The sequence below is a fragment of the Puntigrus tetrazona genome, chromosome 20 (genome assembly GCF_018831695.1).
Source record: "Puntigrus tetrazona isolate hp1 chromosome 20, ASM1883169v1, whole genome shotgun sequence".
NCBI lineage: Eukaryota > Metazoa > Chordata > Actinopteri > Cypriniformes > Cyprinidae > Puntigrus > Puntigrus tetrazona.
Window position 1 is genome coordinate 9,459,132 of NC_056718.1, and position 22,583 is coordinate 9,481,714.

The window sequence follows — 22,583 nt, forward strand, 5'->3', positions numbered from 1 at the left end:
ATATATATATATATATATATATATATATATATATATATATATATATATATATATATATATGTGTGTGTGTGTGTGTGTGTGTGTGTGTGTGTGTGTGTACTGTTGTCATGTCATAATGAACACGGTTCGTATTTACTCTGCACATTCAGATTTCCTGGATTATCTTATTATTTTCGATGTGATACTTTGGTTGTAACCTAAGCGCACGTTTCCACTATTATACACATTATGTTCCGACACAAACAGTGACGCATTTTACGCGCTGCGTTCAAGGAAACACCTCGGACTGGATCTCCACCAGCCAATGGGAGCACAGGGGGATCATTTAAGAAATCATTGATATTGCCAATGCGTCAAACACGAGCGTGTCAGCGGGACCCAGCGCGCGTATAAATACCGCGAGGCGACCCGGAGAGAGCTAGTCATTTTGGAGAGCGCAAAGCCAGCGAGGAACTCCTCATTTCACTTCAGCCGATATTTATTTATTTATCTATTTATTCTGAGCCTCGCTTTGGGATGAACAGACTGCTTCTGAACTTTTTCTGGGTGGCAGCATTCAGCGCACTCCTGTCAGCGCCGGGGCTCCGGGCTTCTCCAGTTGTTGGGCAGGAACCTATCCGCTGCGCCCCGTGCTCCCCGGAGCGGCTGGCCGAGTGTCCCGCGGTGGACGCCGGCTGCGAGGAGGTGCTTCGAGAGCCCGGCTGCGGCTGCTGCCTCGCCTGCGCGTTGAAGAGAGGCGACTCCTGCGGGATCTACACTGCGCCCTGCGGCTCGGGGCTCCGCTGCTTGCCCAAACCCGGAGAAGCCCGGCCCCTGCACGCGCTCACCCGAGGACAGGCGGTGTGCACCGAGACCCCCGAGACCCCCGAGCAGAAACAAAGCGACAACACGTCAGGTACCAGCGTGCCGATAGTTCATTGCATCGCGTCATCGCGCTGATTCAAGTGTTGGCGAGATTTCATCAGCGTTAACGAACCACTTGGATGTTTCACGATGTTTAGATACGCATCTTCAGCGAACAAACACTGTGAACAAGAAAGTCGACTATTGCGATGGAATTTAAGATTTAAAAAAAAAAACATATCTAAATAAATGCCCGCTTTATTAGCTAGGCCTATTAAATGTCGAAGGTGCCATCTGTCGAGGATCGTATAGCGCGACGCAAACGTATATTACGCTTAGAGGGGAAAAAAACTTTCTTTAACAAAACGACACAAAGTTTTTGTGGCAGGCCCGTGTAAATGTATAGGCTACGAAACACGAGACTTGTCACAATGTATCGATTTATCAAAAAGAATCTAGGCGGAAAGCGCGTGAGAGACGTTCCGTTGTTATGGTTACGTCCTCTAACGAATCTGTTCGTTTAGCGCCTTTTTTGGCGACAGGTAAAACAAATGCGCGCTCTGACTAAATGATCGATTTTTAGCACAAACTTTTAAGAGCACGTTAAGACCGTCTAAAATGGAAATGCACTTTTTGACTGAAGTCTGTCCAAGGCTCCCGCGACCCCTCGAATAATTCTCTCCTCGCCTTTTCTTTCAGACCACCCGGAGTCGCACAACGGGCCAGCGGCAGGGAACGAAGGAAGCTCGACGGTGTTCGTGCCCAGCCACGGCAAGCCCTTCGACCCGCGGGTCATCACCGCTAAAGAGAGCATGAAGGCCAAAGTCAACGCAATACGCAAGAAACTCGTGGAGCAGGTGAGTTAAAAGCGCCTCGTTTTATGAATATGCATAAAGGCCCAGTAAAATGAGACTCGTACAGCGCGCGGCCACCAGAGGGCAGTAGAAGGTTTTTGAACGTTTTCCTATACTCTTCATGGGATTTGGAATGCACAGTTTGATGCATTCACTATATTTAGTCCCAAAAATATTTTTTCTTGAGGTTGTAAATAATAATAATAACAATGCGACAACAGCTATCATTAAAAAAAAAAATGATATTAGCAATAACCGTCAAACAAATCGTTGCGCTTTTAGAAATTTTTGTAAAAAAAAACATTTTCTCTGAACAGTAACTGTATTTCATCTTTCTAGGGTCCTTGTCATATCGAACTGCAGACAGCTCTCGACAAGATCACTAAGTCACAGCAGAAACTGGGAGACAAAATGACCAGATTCTACCTTCCGAATTGCGACAAACACGGCCTCTACAAAGTCAAGCAGGTAAGAAGAAGGGTCTCGCGTGCAAGTATTACAGTGTTGCAGATCTCGCACCGAGAGTTCGTGTGCAGGTATCTAAAGCTTAACGTGTGATATTCACCAACACGACGATATATGTGCGATGGCCCGAGTGTTAGAACCACACTCGGCCGAGAACTAGGCTTGTGTTTCTAGAGAATGAAATGCCCCGTCTCACGCTCACGCTCTCCGTCTCGTTCTCCCCGCAGTGCGAATCGTCTCTGGATGGTCAGAGGGGGAAGTGTTGGTGTGTGTCATCCTGGAACGGGAAGAAAATTCCTGGATCAAGTGACCTGCCAGCAGATGCCGAGTGTCCCGAGGAACTCAACCACTGATCTGTCTCACACACAGATGCTGGGGGATCTGAAGCGATCTCTCTCACACACACGCTACACCACTGATTTCTATCGTTATATTTTTAAAAGGATATCTCAGTATTTATTTATTGTTAGTGCTGGTATTTAATTCAGGTACACTGTTTCTGATTGGTAAACTCCCTAAACTCACCAAAAAAAAAAAAAAAAAGAAGAAAAAAAAGATTTATTTTTCTGTAAAGAAAATGAATATGTATTTTACATGAAGTACCCATACTTATTTATTTAAGATGAATGTATTCATTTCGATATCTGGACAAGAATATTTATTCTTTATGCCTTATACCTATTTTTGTATGGTGTAAATCTGTATATTTGCTGTATATAGATGACTTTGTCTCTTGTCTCGAGTTTCCTTCAGGCTTGCTTTGTTGGGAAGGACTGATACGGAAAAAAAGCACTGCATGACCAAACCTCTTTGTCACTGTCCATACATTGCCATATTTTTATACTGTATATGTTTTTGTTATTATTATATTTTACTAATGAATTCTTCGTTTTTGTTTATAATTATTGAGACGGGCATAAAAGCGGGAATCTTTTTTTTCCCCCACAGTTCTGTGTTTTATACATGCAAGAGTATTGATTTTCACAGCTTTTGAAACGGGTAACTGCCTGTTCCTACCTCTCTGTCTTTTTAAGTTAATTTTACATTTTTTTTTTTTTAGATCAAGTGTTTGTAAATTGCTTGTCTGTATGATCAAAGTGAGATTACAGTCTTACTGTATTTGTCATATTTGTGTTGTCTGCATACTGTGGTCCACTTATTATTATTTTTTTTTTAAGTGATGAGAAAAAAAAAAAAGACATTCAGACGTTGCTTCACTCCAAAGCAGTCGCTCGTGTGTATGATATATATTTTTCACGGTTTGTAATTGTGTCATTGTGGGTAAAAGGAAAAAAAAGAACTATTTAATAAATCATCTTTACAAGCACCTCGGTGTCAGCTGTTTTAACTCGCCTTCGGGTCACACGAGAAGCTGCGGTGAACTACGAAGCGAGATCGAATCAAACTCAATTAGTAATGTCAGGACAAAACAACAACACCTGAACATAATGGGAACAAAAACCACAAAGTGCAAAACAAATCTCCATTTCTCTGTCTCCGTTTCCCCTGCCAAGCTTGATTATGTTCTGTCTTGTCTATATTTAAAACTGCCTGCGAGCAGAACCGTGTATGTGTGTGCATATGTGTGTCCTTATCGTGGTAATCTCAAATGAGGCGGACTAACTTTAGCTCGGTATTTTGGGGAACCGGGCTCCACTCTCTCTACGGTGCCTTTGACCTGGGCTGTGTTTGTGCTGGCCGGCCCAGAGGTAGCCCCCTCCCCTCCCTTTTTTTTTTTTTTTTTTTTTTCTGATGACCAGCCTCCGTGGCACCACCCTTTACACCTTTATCTCACTTTTGTAAACCGCAGGAGCCGAAATGTTGTTGCTTCATTGAAATAATCCAGCCCTGCTTGACATCAGGGGCGTCTGAATTAATTGATTAGCAGCAAACAAACACAATATGGAAACACAATATATCTTGTTCGTGGTTCTGCGATTAGTGTTTTCATTATGGGCATCTAAAATTAAGTTAGGGAGGGAAAAAAAGCCCCTTCCTGAGTGTTCGCCCCCATCTATATGAGCGATTTCATTTCATGAATTGTGGCATCGCAGCTTCTTTTTTGAGAATTGGCTTCGCTGACATAGCTCGGACAAGCGAATAACTATGCTAATGTGAATGGGGTCTCTGTGTGTAGATTTGAGGAGTAATGACCTGTGTGGGGCTCAAGCTAGAGTGTGAAATGAAGCGGTTCAAAGATGTTGACCCGTTACACACATGAGATTTTAAATCTCCATCGCCCCCGGCACTCTGTTATACTAATGACAAAATTACTGTAGCTAACATATAAGCTTTCTGTGAAAGAGCCATTGTTTGAAAACTCTTGACGGTGACACTAGTCACCTTATCTGAAAGGAATGAATGGGCTCCGAATGTTAAAAACAAATCCCAAACCGAATGCTTCGGGAATAGTTCACCCATGAATAACAAAAATCTGTCGTTTCACAAGCATCCTCGTGCCATTGCAAACTTGCATTGCTTTATTTTGTGGAAGAAGATATTTTGAACAACTTGTTTTCTTCGTGTGTACAAAATGTACTGAATTTCAAACAATCCCCTCCATTTTTTAAGTAGGCGTGAAATTACAGTCTGTAATCGCGTAAATAAAATAGTGTTTACATTTTTTATTTAAAAAAAAACAAGGCATTAAATACAAATTATATTTTGAACAAAAAACATTTCCTTTCTTGTAGAAAGTTACAGATGTATAATTTCTAGTTTAGTAACATAAAAAGCTTTTTAAAGAATCAAAATTTTAAATGAAAAAAACAAAAACAAAAGCAATTACCCGTGAACGGAGGGATCTTTAAAAGTGACTTGCGGGTGAGAGACCCTGGCATTGCACAGAATGAGGGTGGCAAGCTTTCTTGAAGATCAACTAGCTCGAAAATTGACCTTTCTTTGAAACACAAGCTTGGCCTCAGCTTGACTGAATCTTAGCGTTCACTTTACTTTAGCTCAGTTTAGCTTAGGTTAGCTAAAGTTAAGCTTAGATTTAGCTTAATTCGTACTGTAGAAGGCCTACACAACCTGAAGATTTAAACTAAACCTCACACAAAACGATTCGAGGACAGCATCTTCGCTAAGCTAACAAAAGACGCGCCGTACTCCGCGCTGTAGATAAACAACAAACCTAAAACAAAACAAAAACAAAAGACTTTAGTGATTATATTCCCAAAAATATGCTGAGTTCTATGTTTCACTACTGTGCAATCAATGGGTCACTGAATTGTTCTCAAAAGACATAGTTTGGATCAGCTTATATTTCTTTCTTGGATAAATAATCTTTTTTAGCATAAAGTTCACACGCCTGGCCTGAAACAAAATATATATTCATATAAAAAGTTTCTACAAGACAAAATTACAAGTTAAGGAAGGGCTAATAGCTTAGCACACTTGTATGCTCTTTCCCCATAATCAAGTCAGATAAGGTGTAGCACCAAACATTTTCGTTTTGTCTTTTCTTTAGCTGTTTGGGAAAGGGGCGAGCTTTTTGTCGACGCTACGCTAATAAGCTAACGTGTGGGCTACCTCTCTGGCACCCTCCACCTTTCAAGTCTTTTCTCAGGAGGTCAGTTTTGAGACAACAACTCTAGCCCTGGTTATCCAATATGGCCTCCATATTAGCCTGCAGCTTTCCTACTGGGGCGATCGATATGGATTCCTAGAGAGACAGAGGGCGAAAAAAACCTGCGACACATTTCCGCACGGGTTTTGTTAAGGCATCGATTTCACAAACTGCCATAGCTACGCTGATTCCTCAGCGGTAATTCAGGGCACTGTAGCGTTACGGTTACATTCAAACCCATAAACGAGACGTCGCACAAAATACATGCAAAGACTTATAAATCTGATGGACAACGATAGTCGGCGACTGGAGCAACAATCTTATATTCAAAGTGCTTCATGGTGTTCTGTAAGTGAGATAACGCCCACGTGGAGCATTTCAACGCCGTCCCGACAACGCAAGCTAACAGCTCTGCGTCCGATGTTTAAGATAATACAAACAAAAAAGGTATATCCTGGTATAGAATCGTTTACAATTGGTCGAATCGTTTTATCTATCTTTTGGCCGTAGTGACAGGCTGGAGTACGTGTTCAGGAGGGGCCAAAGTGCATGAAGTGCTTGTGCTTCAGATGGAGTCTATGGCTAGAGCCGCCTAGTGCCACTGAGCATGCCCAGTTTAAACGACCCTACACCAGGAGGGCAGAAACAGGAAGCAGGACTTAAGAGAGCCGCTGGAAGAGAGCGATACACGCTGTAGCAGAAAAGAGAGACGGGACAAGTACACAACGTCCCTCATGTACACAAGAGTACATATGCTCAGACATAGCGTGCTGTTATGGAGTTAAAATTTGCTTGTACTTTTGACTACTGTATGTTCACACTTCCCTCTCAGGATACAGTCCGAAACCGAAGACATGACTCTCTCTCTCTCTCTCTCCTCCTCTCGTTCTCCCCACTCCTGAAGTGTAAAGTGAGGTTCTGGTCACGTGAGTCCATGCCTCAGCATACAAGTGGGAGGTCAGCTTTGGGACAGCACTTTTGAATTTGTATTCATGTAGTTCTTCAGGGGAGATATCCCTCTTTGTCTCCCTGTTTCCACCGCTCTGCCTCTCTCTCCCCTTCACTTTGTCTCCATGTTAATGCAGTGGACTTTCCCCTTTTCGTCGTAGCCGGGTATGGTTTGTCCATACTTGTCCACGCACCAGCAGTGGCCTCTTCTGCGCCCTTTGGATGGACGGCACTGCGGAGAGAGTGGGTGAGACAGGAAGAGAAATGCATAACCATATGATATTTGGACGGGTATATGCAAAACAGACAACATGCTCCAAATGGAAGAGACAGTGGCATAAACACACATTTCTCATCGCATCGCACTTAGGTGAGAGAGAGTAACACGGATACTAGAGCCAGAGAGAACGAGGGAGAGAGATTGGGGTAAAGGAATGCCAGAGGGGATTTAAGGGGAAGTATGTAAGGAAAAGAGGGACAGAGCAAGTGAAATCTGGTGAAATATATATCATTTCGCCAACTATAAATAAAATCCCATGTAATTTATATTCAGTTTGTGAATAATTATGCATTGGGGAATTTTTAGGGTCCAATTTTGTATTATTATTATTTTTATGTGAATCCCAATATAACTTCACAAAGATCCATCCCTCTTCGACCTCTAAGCAATTCTACAAAATGTACTTTGTTTTTGTATTTTAGGTGAATGCGTACTGTGTGCAATGCAAATTTTTATCATCAGAACTGATGAGCGCTTGTGTTTAATTCTATTTTAATAGTCATTTGTATCACACTAGACAAGGCACAGACACTAGACAAGAATGAGTCTTTCTAGTGAGCATGTGTTGGTCGCACACACACAATATCAAATAGAAAGGAACTTTATGCGTATGCTAATGCATGTGTTAAAAAGTATTATTTTACTTTGCCTAAAATAATAAAAAAGAAGATCGTTTTACATGGTATATAGTCTTAGTGATGATGAAGTGATACCTCACATACTACATTGCATCACAGAAGCTAATTTTCAAATTAAATAGTTTTTTCAGTTAGCTTTTGGTTAGACAGCTATCAGCTTTTTCAAACTTTTTACATACACAGCACACTACGGTGTATGTAAGAAATATGTATATGAATGTGTCAGTATTTATCAGTTTAGCACTCGCTTGGAACTTGTCTTTCTTTCCTTTGGCAGTGAGTTGGAGACATGTGCGAGTCAAACATCACATCTAAGTTGGAAGAATGCATGTCTGCCACTCAGAGGGAGTGTGTTTATGTGTTTATGAGAAATAGAAAAATCAGTGCATCAAAAAAAAAAAAAACTGTCTTCTGTGGTTCAGGAGAATTTAACGGATGCTGCAAGGTACACACACACACACACACAAACAAACAGTGCTGTAAAATGATCTGCAGTTTGTGTTTTGTGTGTTTGCATTTGCTGATTATTTCCATGCAAATTTTGACAGCTTGTGGATATCAAAATTCACAAATATACACATACACACACGAATAAGTTTTGCTTTTTTTTTTAAGAGAGGCTTACATGTCTCTGTTGTTTATGCTGGTTATGAAACTGGGATTTTGTGTTAATAAAAACAGTTCAAAATGAGAAGTTAAATTTGGCCAAGCTAAAATATTTGCCATGGACTGTTAAAGGGCTTCTAGGACTATTTTAGGAAACTGGCATAGACTCAAAGTCATCTGGAGCTTATTATACTACACAGGCAAAACAAATACACACACACAAACAAACACGCACACCCACACCCACACCCACCGGCACACACACACACACACACACACATACATCCTCATGTGGTACATTCATTAGTGCAAATCTATTCTTTCAGGCACAAGGGAAAAGAAGGAGGTAACAAACAAGAAAGAAAGAATGAAAGAAAGATAAACAGACATTGTGCGAAGAAGGAGTGGTTGAGTCAGAGAGAGAGAGAGAGAGAGAGTGAAAAAGAGATCAAAAGCGGTTTTATTGAAAGAGTACCAAATTAAAATACCTCAAGCAGAACAAGAACAGTCTGGGAATGAAACCTGGCCTCTACAAGGGGCTGCTTCAAATGCTACACTCATCCTTTCAATTTCAATTGTCTCCGCACCCACTTGATGTTTTTGCTATAACAAATATTTATATTTGACTAAATAAGTAACATATCACTAGACTTTTCATTTGTTTGGTTATGAGATTGTCTGTGTCTGAATAAAAGAGAAAGAATGAGTGTACAGGAAGCCAGTGCTTAATTTGTAAATTATGAAGTCACCGGATAGTTCCGGACTGGAATAAATAAATGGTATGAAATAAATTAAAAACGTGCGTCACAATCTTGCTTATAAACGTACATTAGATATAAAAATGCCTTTCCTAATAATTAATGAATTACAGTTACCTTTTGTACTTTTTTAATATTGCTAGTTATCGACCACATTAATGTTATTCTTGCTTATTCATCAAACATATGGTCATTGCATCAATTTCTTGCAGCGGCGTATAAGGTGGGGGATCCACTAAAATAGGTGCTGGATCCAATTCCAGAGGAGGTGGATCCGGATCCTGCTTGCTCCGGCACAAATTAAGCCCTGCAGGAAACTACTCGTTGCTGAGCTGCTATGTATTATGGGAATGTTCCATTCAGACAGTACAGGCACACAGGATGCCTTCTGTTTGATCTAAGGGGGACTAATAATGACTAGAGCTAGGTATTTCATTGTATCGCAGTGTTCTTCAGGTGATACTTTCAAATTAAATCAATGTTTATTTCCCTCAGCGGATGCAATTAGCAACAACAATTTCTATTTATTTGCTGACCCTGAGTGAAATCTAATTTGTCCCAAATCTTGCTCCACGTAATAAAATAGTGAATGTCCAGTTCCATATTACCAGAGAGTCAAGTACATTACACAGTGCAATACTGTGCATTACCCCAAAACACATTGTTGCAAGATAGTTAATTGATTACTGCATATCTACGCATATATATGTGTGTGTGTCGGTATCAGGGAAAGAATGGTATAAGTAGGGTGTCAGCATGGCAATTTTTGTTGGTTGCAACACAACAGACTTGTGTTTTGAATTTAAGTCTATGTAAAAGAGGGAGAAAGAGACCAAGTGTATATATGTCTGTGCAACTATATATATATATATATATATATATATATATATATATATATATGTGTGTGTGTGTGTGTGTGTGTGTGTGTGTCACAAAGCAAGCCTCAGTCAACGTTGGCCCATAATGATGCCCTTATGGGCAGCAGGAAGGCGGAAGGGCATTAAAAGCAGCCACAGGGTAAACACAGACTCATAAAACACACACACACACACACACACACACACATACACAATATGTGAATGCAACAACTGCATGTGAATTAGAACGGTGGTTGTTTTCTTTGCCAGACTATACGAGCAGTGTGTGCATGTGTGTTTGTGTCTGTTAGGTAGTATGCCATTTGGGATAGAAGCTGCCCCTGGAGTACATTATCATTATATAGTCATTTTGGTGCAACTGCAAGCACAAAGACTAGACAAATAACAGCTATGAATATATATCAACAGATTCCCTAAGTCAGAATCAGAGAGAACTGATAGTCCAAAAAGAGCTATCTTGGAAAAGCCTGTGTCTTTGCAAAATGTTTTATGCAATAAGTGTACTGTATGTGTTTGGTGCATGGGTGACCCTATCTGTGTATTGATGTTTGAGGGGAACCGTGTTCATGCTGGATCATTCCCAGCATGCCTGGCATTCTCTTCTAGTCTCTCACCCCGCATCACTGAGATCCTATTCAGCGTGAGAGCTTAAGTGGACTGCCTGGCCCTGGGAGAGCAAGGAAAGCCAGTATATGAGGGGGCTGAGCAATGCTCCAGCCCAGCGCAGGAGTACAGTAACCTGGGTGAGAGATGCGTCTGGATTGGGAAGGGTAGAGGGGGTTTGGCGGCACTGGGGCCAGCATGCCTGGCCTCCGCTAACACACTGAGCCAATTCATATAATCAAGGCTAAAATTAGCCCAGATTGGACTCTGCTCTCCCCAGGAATGGCCTTCAGACACACATACCCCCACATACATATACAAACGCTCCCATTACAGATCTTATTCCGGGGAGTGTAGGGACCCCCAGGCATCCAGGACATCTACAGTTCACTTGTGTGAGTATGTATACACAGGAGTTTGTGCATGTTTGTTTTTGATGCCAAAATAAAAATGAATGACTGTGATCTTAGGGTCGACCAAGACTTAAATCACCACGATGGAAGCAAAGAAATTTCAGTTGGAGTCAGTTGGAGGGGAATCTGATCAGCTTGATCTTCATCACGTGTCGACACGGCCTGTCATACAGATGTTCTTCTACTATTACCAGAGATCCAAGCATAGGGGTTTAATTTTACAAAACAAACTAGACTATATTTGTGCAAGCCAGATACAGGAAAGGATGTGGCATGGTTTGAATTTATGTTGTTTGTCCTAAAGTATACGGTTTGTCTTTTGCTGGTGCTGTAAAACCAGTAGACATTGATTAGTTGAACTGTTAACCTGTCACTGTCTTTTCTTTCAAATGTGGATTTTAAATGGACATAGGATAATCATGCACAATACAGTACATAGGGCAGGAATTGGTAAATGTCAAAGCCAGATTTGCTTTGACAACACTTACTGTTGGAGCATGAGAACGGTCTCCAAAACTTTATTTATTACAGGTGTAACTATCCATCTGCAAGACCCTTGCCTTTCCAGTTAAGGTTTTAAAAAACACATTTCTTCTTCTCCCCATTCTGAGCCTGCTTTATCCAGAAACCCAGAGTCCCTTCAATGGCTTAAATGCTCATGTGGGTATATGTGTGCATATCAGGGTAGACTTTGTACTCTGTAGCTTCAGCTTGAAGCATCTCCTAAGCAACACATGTTTCACATCGATTCCAAATCTCATTCTGTTTTTTCCACCATTAAGCCTTTGGGGTCACTGGGGTATCTGTCAGAGGGGTATTCCAAATTCACCCAAACTCATTAGGGCCATTCAGACAAGGCCCTTTGACTCATGTTCTTAATAGGGGGTTGCGGGTGACTCACAAATTTCCAAGAATTGCATTTGCCCCCACAACCACTTTGTTCAGAATCACTCATGCACCCCATCAGTTAAGGAAACAACAGATACTTTCAAGAACCAGCATGCACATACAAATAGGCCCCCACCCACTTTTCCAATACTGTTGTGACAGTTGCCATGCCAGTTACTTATCGTCTTGTACACGAATGGTGGTAGAATAATAGTTTGAGAATCTGCGCTGATTACACAAAGGTTGCATGTTTGATCCCAGGTAAGGATGGTCTAAAAATAGGATGCCTATTTCCCCTTTGAGCAAGGTACTTAGCCACATGGGGGATAGGCCCTGTAATTGGTGCAAAGTAAGTGACTTTAAATAAAAAGCACCTGCAAAAGAGAAGTCAAGGCACTCGGATTAAATGTAATTACCTGTCTTTTCTTGTAGAAACCCTTTTGGTCGCAGTTTGGAATGCGGAAGCCTCTTGGGTTCAGCACATTTGAGATCTTCAAAATCTTTATAATACTCTCTATCTCCCGACGACACGGGCCCTGTACACAAACAGAGCATGCAGAATTATAGGAAATATCCTACTCTACAAGTAGAATGGGAATAGAATGTGCTCCACTCCAATATGTGCTATGTCTAAAAAATGCATGTTGGCGGAAGAACAGTGCATGCTTACATATTCAGTTTCCTTCTTTGAATCCAGACTGAAGTTGTGAATATCTGTATGAACCCCACAGGAAACGTGTTCTCCTTTAAAGTTCTGACTTTTTTTAAATTGATTTCTTCTGATCATCTCCTCCTTAGGGTGTGGCATAGGATCTATGGGCTCAATTGCCATCCGCTGCCCTGCCTGCGTGTCCCCGGAAACAATTGTTGTGTCCTGGACTATCTCAGCTCCCCGCCGTCTGTTACCCTGGTACCATTGGAGATATGTTCCTCTCCTTCCTCCTCAGGGTTATCTGAATAAAAAGAGAAGCATATTAATAAATATATACGATCTGACCATTAATAAAAGCATTCGTACAACTGCATCTTTTTTGAAACAGAATCGCACAATCATCCAATCTTGCTCCTGGAGGGCCAGTGTCCTGCAGAGTTTATCTCCAACCTTCCTCAAGACACTTGCCTAGAAGAAGACCTTGATTAGCTGGTATAAGAGCGTTTAATGAGGACTTGTCTGAACTCTGTAGGATAACGGCCCTCCAGAAGCAGGATTAGACAACCCTAATCCTAAATATCTATTAGCATATAGATGACATCAATTTGTAGGCCAGTCAAGATAGCTAGTTCGCCATCATTTCCCTGGGAATTTCTTATGTGTTGGGGTTTTAGCATAGTTGTTTTTGTTTACTTAAAATATAAGTTGCTTCAATTGTTGTCCGATTCATCAACCCTGTGGTAACTGTAGTCATTATTTAGCAACATTTACTTCTGAAAAAACCCAGAAGCTTCCAAATTCAGTTCTGAGCTATGACTGTGTAATTTATGGAGTAGAACAAAATGTAAAAGTCTCTGTAAGTAATGTTTACCACAGGCCTTATTTCACTCATAAATCGAAAAACCGCTATTCTGAAAAACCATTGGAAATTCCAGAAGGAACCCATGGCTAGAAAATGTAAATTCTCTTCCAGCTTTTAGGACTAGAGACTGAACAGCTCTATTCTAAGATCCGTCCCCACCAGAATAGGCTTTTTAGTTGCTTTTACAAGCAAGCATTTACAATAGAAAGTGTAAAAGCCCATCAGAAAGACACAGAGAAAAAAGTAGCAGAAGAGAAAGAGATATAGAAAGGGGGGTGGGGAAGCGGAGGAGTGAGAGTATTTATAGTGCTCCAAGTTACAATCGTTATAAGCAGAGGACAGACCACCTGACCCGAAACCCAGAAACCAAATACGGCTACAGGACAGAGCGTTGCCTGCCTTCAACTAACATGGTCCGGTAGGATGGTCTAACCAACAAACATCACATGCTTTTCTCTCTGTGCCCAGCCGAAGCTTTGCTGTGGGTGCTCACAAAATCTATTCAATGCAAATGTGGTTTCATTGTGGTCTAAATGTCCTTTCCTCTCATCCCACACCATTCCATAATACGTGAACCCTATACTTATTCTACTAAATAACATTTAGATGTATTATTAGTGCATTTGTATCAACATCCCTATTTCACTTAATTATTATTTACGTTTAACTACTAGATCCATTATGAGAAAAGTTCAACCTCTATCATCATCTACTCATCCTCAAGTGTTGTTTTGTAGCTCAAAAGAAAATGAGGAAAATGATAAGGCTGCTCTTTTCCATACAATAAATGTGGAAGGTAACCAGTGGCTGTCAAGCTTTGAAAATGCTATAACACTTTGTGTAATATTTTGGTATGAAAGCTTAATTACTTTTAAGTGAAAACCAAGTTAAAGGCGAATTTGTTCCTCCCAGAAAAGTTTTATATGCATTTTTATGCACAAAAGATTACTTTGAAGTATGAGCATGTCCAGTCACCAACCGTTGTCCTTTTATGGAAAAGAGCTGCATGAACATTCTTAGATATCTCTAAATATAATGTAGGGGCTTGATACGTTTGGAGCAAGGACGCAGTAAGTACATGTTAATACAAATTCCCTTTAATTTCGCCAGACAAAATATTTGCTCTTGTATGTCGGTTTGATAAGAAAACCTCTGCCAATGAGCTAAATGTAGAGAGCTCATCACTGGCACAAATTTCATAGGACAACTTCATCACTCTTTTAAATGTTCCTTTGAGATGTCCCAAATTGCACACTAATTTCTGTTTTTACTAACTGTATGGTAATTTCTCAAATGCAAGTGAAAGCATTTGACCAGTAAAGGGTCCAGTGAAGAGTGCATATGTCAGCTTCAACAAATGCCTGGCGAAAGCACTGGCCGAAGATGAATTATGGCATTGTTTAAACATGCTGTCCTCTTGGGGTTTTACAGCTCTTGTCTGTTGAATAAATATTCAGTCTCTGGCCGTACAAAACAAAGCAGAGCTTTCGCAGGAATGAGAGACTAATAAACAGCTGGAGCACAAGAGAAAGAGATATTTAGAAAGAAAGACAAACAAAATGGGCTATTAAATGTGGAAAGTGAGAGATGAAGACTGGGAGAGAGGGTTGTGGAACAAGACTGGCATCGAGAGAAAGAAGAAGGTGCACAAGATCTGAATATTGTGAACAACTGCAGAGATAGTGAACAGGATTCAGCAGAGTGGAAGAGTTAAGTGAAAACAGATTTTCCATGTGTGTGTATGTGAGTTAGTGCGCACTTGTGGCACACCAAACACTCCTCTGTAGCCATGGAAGCTGCTCTCCAAACCAGAATTAAACTATGCCTTCATTTAAGATGACATAACAACAACAACAACAACAACATCAACAGCAACTTCTGCAACATAACAACTCGAACAAGGTAAGCAATTGTAACGATCAAACATAATGACGGCTATAACACATGTGTAACATGTTGATGCCTGCTTTCCTTGCATGACCCACTGTACCTTTCACACAAAAAATCCAGGACAGAGGAAGAGAATGGAGGGCCATCTAATTCAGAAAGTTGAAAAACATCAATATTTAACCCCAATGTAAACCTGTAGAAATTTTTATGCCTTTTTCCAGCACCCAGTGGCCCATTTTGAGTTCCTCAACCTCACTATTTGTTCAGTCCCAAATGAGCAAACAATGTATCATTCTGGTGAAATGGGTAGAACGTGAATGAGAGGGTGAAACAGATGCAGGGTTTTTCTTCTCGAAAGTAAAAATGAGTGACCGGGCACAAGGCAGGTGAATGAACGAATCCGCCTCTTCTGAGAAATCTGCACGATGAAGTATATAACTGCATACGCACAAACAACGTCATAACTCATAACCTCATGATCTTTCATTCCTCTTGCTCCACCGCCGTTCCCACCCAGAATCACGCTGGGCCACACTGCTACCAGACCAATCAAGCCCTGCAAAAATATCATAATTCATGTGTGGCAGAGCCATGGGGTGGAGCCACGCACTCCATGGCAATGGAGCCCTGCTCTCTGGTTGGCCAGAGTGTGTAATTACCATAAAGTGTGGTATGATGGGAAAGGAGCACTGAAAAGCAGCATGGGCTCAAATGAAAGGGCAGCGGAGGGAGAAAACATGAGGTAAGGCACTACTGTAAAACAGTTGGCGCCCCCAAACTGCTTTTTAAAAGTGACTCTGGCTCCTAACAATAGCCTTTGTGTGTGTGACAATGTCATGGTTGATTGCTTCAACACACCACAGCGGCTCTGTCAAATAACTAGAGAGGGTAAAAACAAATTCAGTCGGCTAGCTTGACGTCAGTTATGACCAAGAATGCTACTTATTTTGGTCGCGCGGGTCCGCAGCCTTCCCTCTCTCAAGGAATTCACTTGGATGAGCGTGTTGTCTAATAAATGTGCACTAAATGATGCACAATAAACCCTTCGACACAGGTGCCGCTGGATCTATCGCCACCTTTCCAAAAGGTAATTACTTTGTTAGAAACCCTGTGCCAATCATTTCCGTTAAGCTTGTTTTCGACCCTCTCAATGAAGTGTCCCTGAGCCAGTAAACAGTCAGAGAGCATCATTCACAAAACGGTGATCTCCGCTCGTCTGCAGGGACTATATATAAACGAATGTGGCATTCTTAACGATTGGGTTGGTGAAGCCAAATTTTAGTGCACACACACAGATACACAGAGCTGTTTCTCTCTCCATCTCTGGCGCTCTCTCTCGCACACACATACACACCACACACATAAAACGGCATAGAGAGGCTGCTGTAGCGCTGAACCTCGAGAACAACGGCGGTAGTGTGGGGCCGTCTCTCGGTGGCTGGACTTCATGACGACTGCCTGTTACCGGAGGTCGCCGGTGCCGCTGTTCTGAAACTCTGACCTACCTGCTCGGGATGACCTACCAGTAGTCATGTTTAAAAATACAATATCTCGTCAGGCAGAAAATAACCTGTTGGGATGTATTACCTGCATAATGCCAAGCAGAATGTGCTGTCATGCAGAAAATACAGATCAGCATGTCAACACGGGTGGCTTATCTTGTTTATCTGGAGTAAGCCGCAACCCTAAAACAAAACTGTTTCGAGATGCTAATGTCTATATTGTGGCACGAGTGCAGGGAAGCTGTGGCATGTGCTGCAAAAGTCAGGGGAAAATCCCACTACAGAGAGAGAAGGACCTGCAGCATTATTAACCTGTGAACATATAAACCAAGTTACACACAGCAGAGTAAACTCACACTGATAGACAACTGAACACAAGCCATACGCCCCACAGTGTGCATAGTGTTTGATGGGATGTTTAAGACACCACACATACACAGGCTGTAAATTATGGGGGTTTGGGTGTCTGACCTCACTAATTAAGGCTTCACTGTTGACAAAAAAAGTATCCTGAAATAGTTTACCGGTCCTACCTGGTCTCCCAGTCTGGTCTTTTATCATTTTTATTCAATATATTAGCCCAACCAAGCTCGGGGACCAGCTAAGACCATATTAGGCTGGTTCGGTTTAAGCTGTTTTTGTTGAAAGAAAGTGTAAGCATATACAGCATGCGCGTTTATGCACATACTTGCATGTATAAATGTTTACTAACAACGTTTCAGTAAACAAAAAAGTTAGATTACAAGTTAGTCAGAATGCACTTCTGAATAAATCTCCTTAAGAGGTAACCATGGCAACAGTATGCTGCTCGAGTGCATCTCCGAAACGACAGCCCGGTCATTACTTATCATTTATTAAACAAGGTACGTGACGAAAAAAAAAAAAAGTTTTAATTTCACTCACCAAAATTTCGCCCCTATTAAAGTTACTGAATAAAAAGCACGCTGGCCATACAAGTACACTAACAGACCCTCGCGCCGAGCGGGGAAACGACGGCTGTGCGTTATTTACAGACAAACCGTGCGGGCTTACCGTGTCCTTGCGATGGATTGCCGCTGGGCTTTTTGTCCGGTGCCTTCGCACACACGCCCCGTCCCTCCAGCAGAGCCTGCAGAGGTTTTCTCTCCCCGGGGCGATGTTGACAGCTCAGCCCGGTACCGCAGCGCCCTGTGTACACTCCGCACGCCTGGCCCTCGGTCAGCGCGCAAGTCATGCAGCACCCGCAGCCCGGCTCCTTCACCTGCTCGGCGCAGTCCCAGGGCAGCGGTTTACACAGCACCATCGAAACGTCGTCGCATGGCTCGCAGCGGACCACCGGGCTGACGCTAGCAGCCGGCCGGGCGAAGGCTGCGAGCAGCGCGGTCAGGCAGAGCGCACACAGTCCCGTCATGGAGCCGAAGCACTGGAGGGGGTAGATGCGTGGAGAAACGGCGCGTCAGATCACCTCACCTGGATATATGATTACGCTAAAGCCCGAGCTCTCAACATACGCCTTGGGAAAGTAGCGGCGCTTTGGCTTATGCTGCTGTCACGTCGGTTTGACTAGACTGTGAACGAAGCGGCTGGGTCTCTCCATCTGTAAGTGAGTTTAAGTGGAACTTCAGGTTTTATACAGGCAGGAAAAGCACTGGCACTTAGTCACTCCCCCCGGGTTTATGAATTATGTAGTCACCGGTCTCGGTCTTAAGGGACCGCGCGCATCCTTAATGAAATCATTCAAGAGATGTGGGAGGAAAACGGGCTTTTAGACCGCTCATTATTGTCATTTATGGGATTTGGAAAGCTGAAAAAGCAGCAGGTTAACACCTGTTGAGATAATGTAACCAACATCCAAAATACTGTGAACTTACGTAAGCTAATACAAATAAGCACATTCAACTGTTTGGATGCCCCAATAATAATAATAATAATAATAATAAAAAACAGCATTAAATATGTGTCCTGGTCAACTGTTACAGCAATCGCTGAAGAAAGAATACAGTTTCACTAATGAACAAAAGAGTTACAATTCAATAAGCCTATGTGACCCTGGACCACAAAACCAGTTCAATGTCTTTCAAAATATTACATATCCAAATCTAAATATGAATTATCCTAAATCTAAATATTGAGAAAATTGTCTTTAAAGTTCTTAGCGATGCACGTAACTAATCAAAAAATACGTTTTGACATATTTACAGTAGGGAATGTACAAAATATTGTCGTGGATCATCATTTTTACATAAAAGCTTAAAAGAAAAATTAATAATTTTGGCCCATGCAGTGTGTTGTTGGTTATTGCAACAATCTATATACTTACGACTGGTTTTGTGGTCCAGAATAGTCAGGACTGCACTATATTTAATTCTTCACTAGAACGAAAAAAGGGGAGGTGAAGGGATAGAAGTAGCCTAGTACAGTGTGTTCAGTGGACTTTACTGTTGTTTAACAACAAAACATCTTTATGAAAAGAAACACTGTAAAACAATTAGAAAGTTGTGTGTTGCAAAAATTACGTGATCTAAACCCTTCATACAGTGTGTGCCATTGAAAAGACTGTAAGCCAATCCCTCACAGCCTCATTTCATCCGTGTTAAATTCAATATGGCGTCTAACCTGACTATATAGGGTCTGTTGGATACACCCATCCATCTATTCTTGAAACCACTTGTCCTGTTTAGGGTCATGGTATATTCAATACAGACAAAGAGAAAACTGTTAACAATGGAACAATAGAAACATCAGCTTAAATTTTAGGGAAGAAACAAAATGTGCACAAATGAAGGAAATTGACTGTATATATTTCCAAAATATAATAACACACTCATTTTAAACTTATGATCTAAGAAATCGTTTTAGACTTGCATCAAAATATACAAATGGCACAAAAATTACAACGGAAGCCTAATGCAATGATCTCAGTGACTTATATTAAGGTGTGTTCTAATCCAAACACACAAAACACTACAAAGAACGGCCCAGACAGTGAATATTAGAGGAACTCTCTGAACACCGCAGAATAATGTGGAAAATGCACTTTGGGTGGTCAGGCATTAGCGGTCTCATGACACCTGCTGTACCAAGATCAGCCCATTCATCCATACAGAATCTTCACTGACCATTTGCAACTTTTCAGCATCCATTCATCCATCCAACTAGCAACCTTGACCCCCCTGGCCTGTGGGAGAAAAAAATGTTCGCCCGTGAATTTTCACGACGGGCCTGCATCCTTTCCCTTGTTCAGTCTATCTCTCCCTCTCACTGGGTGGTAAGAGATGATTAGAGTGTGGGTTGGATGTTGGATTGTGCTGCTTCAGCGCTGAACACCCCTCCTGCCTCTGCTCTGTAATAACACAAAGTCTGTACAGGCTGTACAGCTCGGTGGCTCCAGCTTTGGGAAAATAAAGGCCTACAGGCCTGCCTGCAGACCCCAGTGTTGAGACTGGCCCACTGAAAACAAGCAGAGGGGGTAAGGAAATACCCCCCAGCACACACAGCCCCACTAACAGCACCCTCTGCTACTAAGATTAGTTTTCTTATGACTCTGCATATTTCTCCCTCGCTCTCCTGCTCTTGATGTCTTATTGTCTGTCTGTCTGTATACCTCAGGAATTCCTTCCGTTTAGAGAAGCGGCACGTGAGGGCTCTCCTCTGGAGCATTTTGGGAATGGAATGCACGGCGCCTGCCTAGTGTTTCTGCAAAGGACCACAGACACCGAAAATCAAACTACGCCCCAATCAAGGCGTAATCATGATAAGATAGCGATTGATGGTGCCATCTATGACTGGGTTATTGACTTGGATCGTATCGACGATTCCTTATCAGTGCAAGCCAGTAAACGTCTAACTTCTCAAAATCATTGGATCGCGTTTAGAAGCGCCGGTGTGTGCGCGCGAGTCTCGGGTGTTTATTTCTGTGAATATTATTGCAGCTGGACGAATGTTTATTGAAAACGCTACGCTCCAAAGGACGGACGCCAAACTGCGGGCCTACATTTTTAAGCGTCTCTTAGTCTTAATATCCTCTATAATCTATCCGAATCTCGCACTTTTTATTTGAGTGTCAGCACGTCTCCAACACCCTGTCTCTCATTCGCATTCCTCTGGCTGATCTCAGAGCTGGATGGTAAATCATTAATTGTCCTTCCTGCTCTGCTGTGTGTCACATATGACAGCCGTTACTGTGACACTCATTTAATACCGGGTTTTAACGGTGGTTTCTGGAGTGGGATGGAGGGAATGAGAGACGTGGGTGGAGGAGTTGATTTATTTGTTTCTTTCCTCCCAGGGAGTTTTATAGAAAACAACACATCCCTGATGGCATTGCCACTTTAAGTTATGAATCACACACAAATATGCATTAAACGCTTACATCGCATGGTTTATCGCTGGCATTGAGGTTTTCCCTCACATTACACACATCGACTGAAATGTTTTTGTCTCGCAAGCATACGTGCAGTGCATCCCTTGCTAAGGGTTTGATTTGTTCTAACCGAGAGACGTTTTAAACTCTCTAGATGCACAAGTAGACACATGCACAGAAATTCCTAATTACTTAAAAACTGTCTATGCCTTTTTCTGTCGTGCACATGTTCCCCTTCGTGTAACAGCTGGGAAGCAAATTCTCTGAAAGTATTCGAATTTCATTTATTTTAGGATGCCATGTGTTTCTAATAAGTTTTGATTTGGCTTCATCCGTCATGTTGTGACACAAAGAAATCGTAAAAAAAAAGATTTACAACGCTTTGGTTTAAAAATTCAAACGGCATTTTACTCATTTCCTCAATTACGCATCAAAAATTCGCCTCAGACACCTGCACATCTGCCAGCCAAACAAATGTTTCTGCAGATGTCAGATGCCAATCACACAAAGTGCTAAATCTTACTTAAAGAGCTGTTAAAGCCTACAGCTGAAAGATGAGAAAAGATAAGAAATCATATTTATGTCATTACTTTCATGACAATTTTCACCAGTCTTTTCTTTCTTACTTTTAAACTATAATATGCTTTATTTAAATGAATTAAAATGCTTAAACCATACACTAGAGCTTAAAAAATAAGTACACAGTACAGTAAGAAAAAAAAACATTTTAAATGATTTTAAATGTAAAATTAAACATCTTGTGGTTCAAAAATGTCAACTAAAAACACACACCGCCTAGATCTGCAGTCGTTCAAGCCAGAACGAATCTGCCAAGAATAAACAACTCATTCTAAACAGCACCTAAGAAACTGGTAGTTTAAGTTATAAAGGCATATAAAATATAAATACGGCATAGAAACATACAATACTTATATTGTACATTCAATAGTTGTTTTGCATTGCACAAGGCCAAATCTACGACCATGTCTCTCACTCACTCCGAGCCAAGAAAGCGTTCAATGTGAGGCCTCTGTGCCCATTTGCAGGCTAAAAATGTAAACAACATTATCAGATAAATGGCCTCATTGAATCTAAACTCACGAAGACATTATTTTTCAGATCTGGCTCAAACAAACTCATTGCCTGTGAAGAACAACATCATCTTTCCATGGAACATTTCCCAAAGCCTCTCCAGATTTCGATAGCAACTGTAATTCAACCAGGAAGGAAACCAAATGCGCACTGCGCTCACAGGCCAGAACTGAATATGTCCTGAATGTTTCTGTGCTCTGTTCTTCTGTTGTCCCTCGCTCTCTTCAGGAACGAATAATTACAGTCACAGCATGTGACTTAACAGCGCAGAGATCAAATTCCACCGTGTTATAATCACTTGCTGTTCGGCTATTGCAGCAGCAGCAAAAAAAGAAAAAAAAAAAAGAGCGAAGGTAATGGGTGGGGGGTAGCAGAAAAGATTTGCCTTTGCTAGGCTGCAGAGCGAGATCAGAATGGAAATGGAGGGAGCTCAGACCGATTTAGAGAAAGCAGGCGTGACGCACAGGTGGTTTGTCACTGTGAGAAATATCAGAAGCGAAA

At 41.7% G+C, this 22,583-nt stretch overlaps 2 protein-coding genes across 2 annotated transcripts; one reads left to right on the top strand and one right to left on the bottom strand.

Annotated features, from left to right (window-relative positions):
* Positions 1-373: 373 nt before the first annotated feature.
* Positions 374-3,489, top strand: igfbp1a (insulin-like growth factor binding protein 1a). The gene is made up of 4 exons (XM_043220126.1): positions 374-895; positions 1,543-1,700; positions 2,037-2,165; positions 2,390-3,489. The coding sequence occupies exons 1-4, from the start codon at positions 517-519 to the stop codon at positions 2,513-2,515; spliced, it is 792 nt and encodes a 263-aa protein (XP_043076061.1). The 5' UTR covers positions 374-516; the 3' UTR covers positions 2,516-3,489.
* A 1,113-nt stretch (positions 3,490-4,602) lies between these two features.
* igfbp3 (insulin-like growth factor binding protein 3) lies at positions 4,603-18,287 on the bottom strand. Its single transcript, XM_043220125.1, is given in 5 exon segments — positions 4,603-6,910; positions 12,159-12,278; positions 12,413-12,630; positions 12,633-12,695; positions 17,681-18,287. Coding segments are annotated over 5 exon segments (879 nt in total). The 5' UTR covers positions 18,039-18,287; the 3' UTR covers positions 4,603-6,790.
* Positions 18,288-22,583: the final 4,296 nt, after the last annotated feature.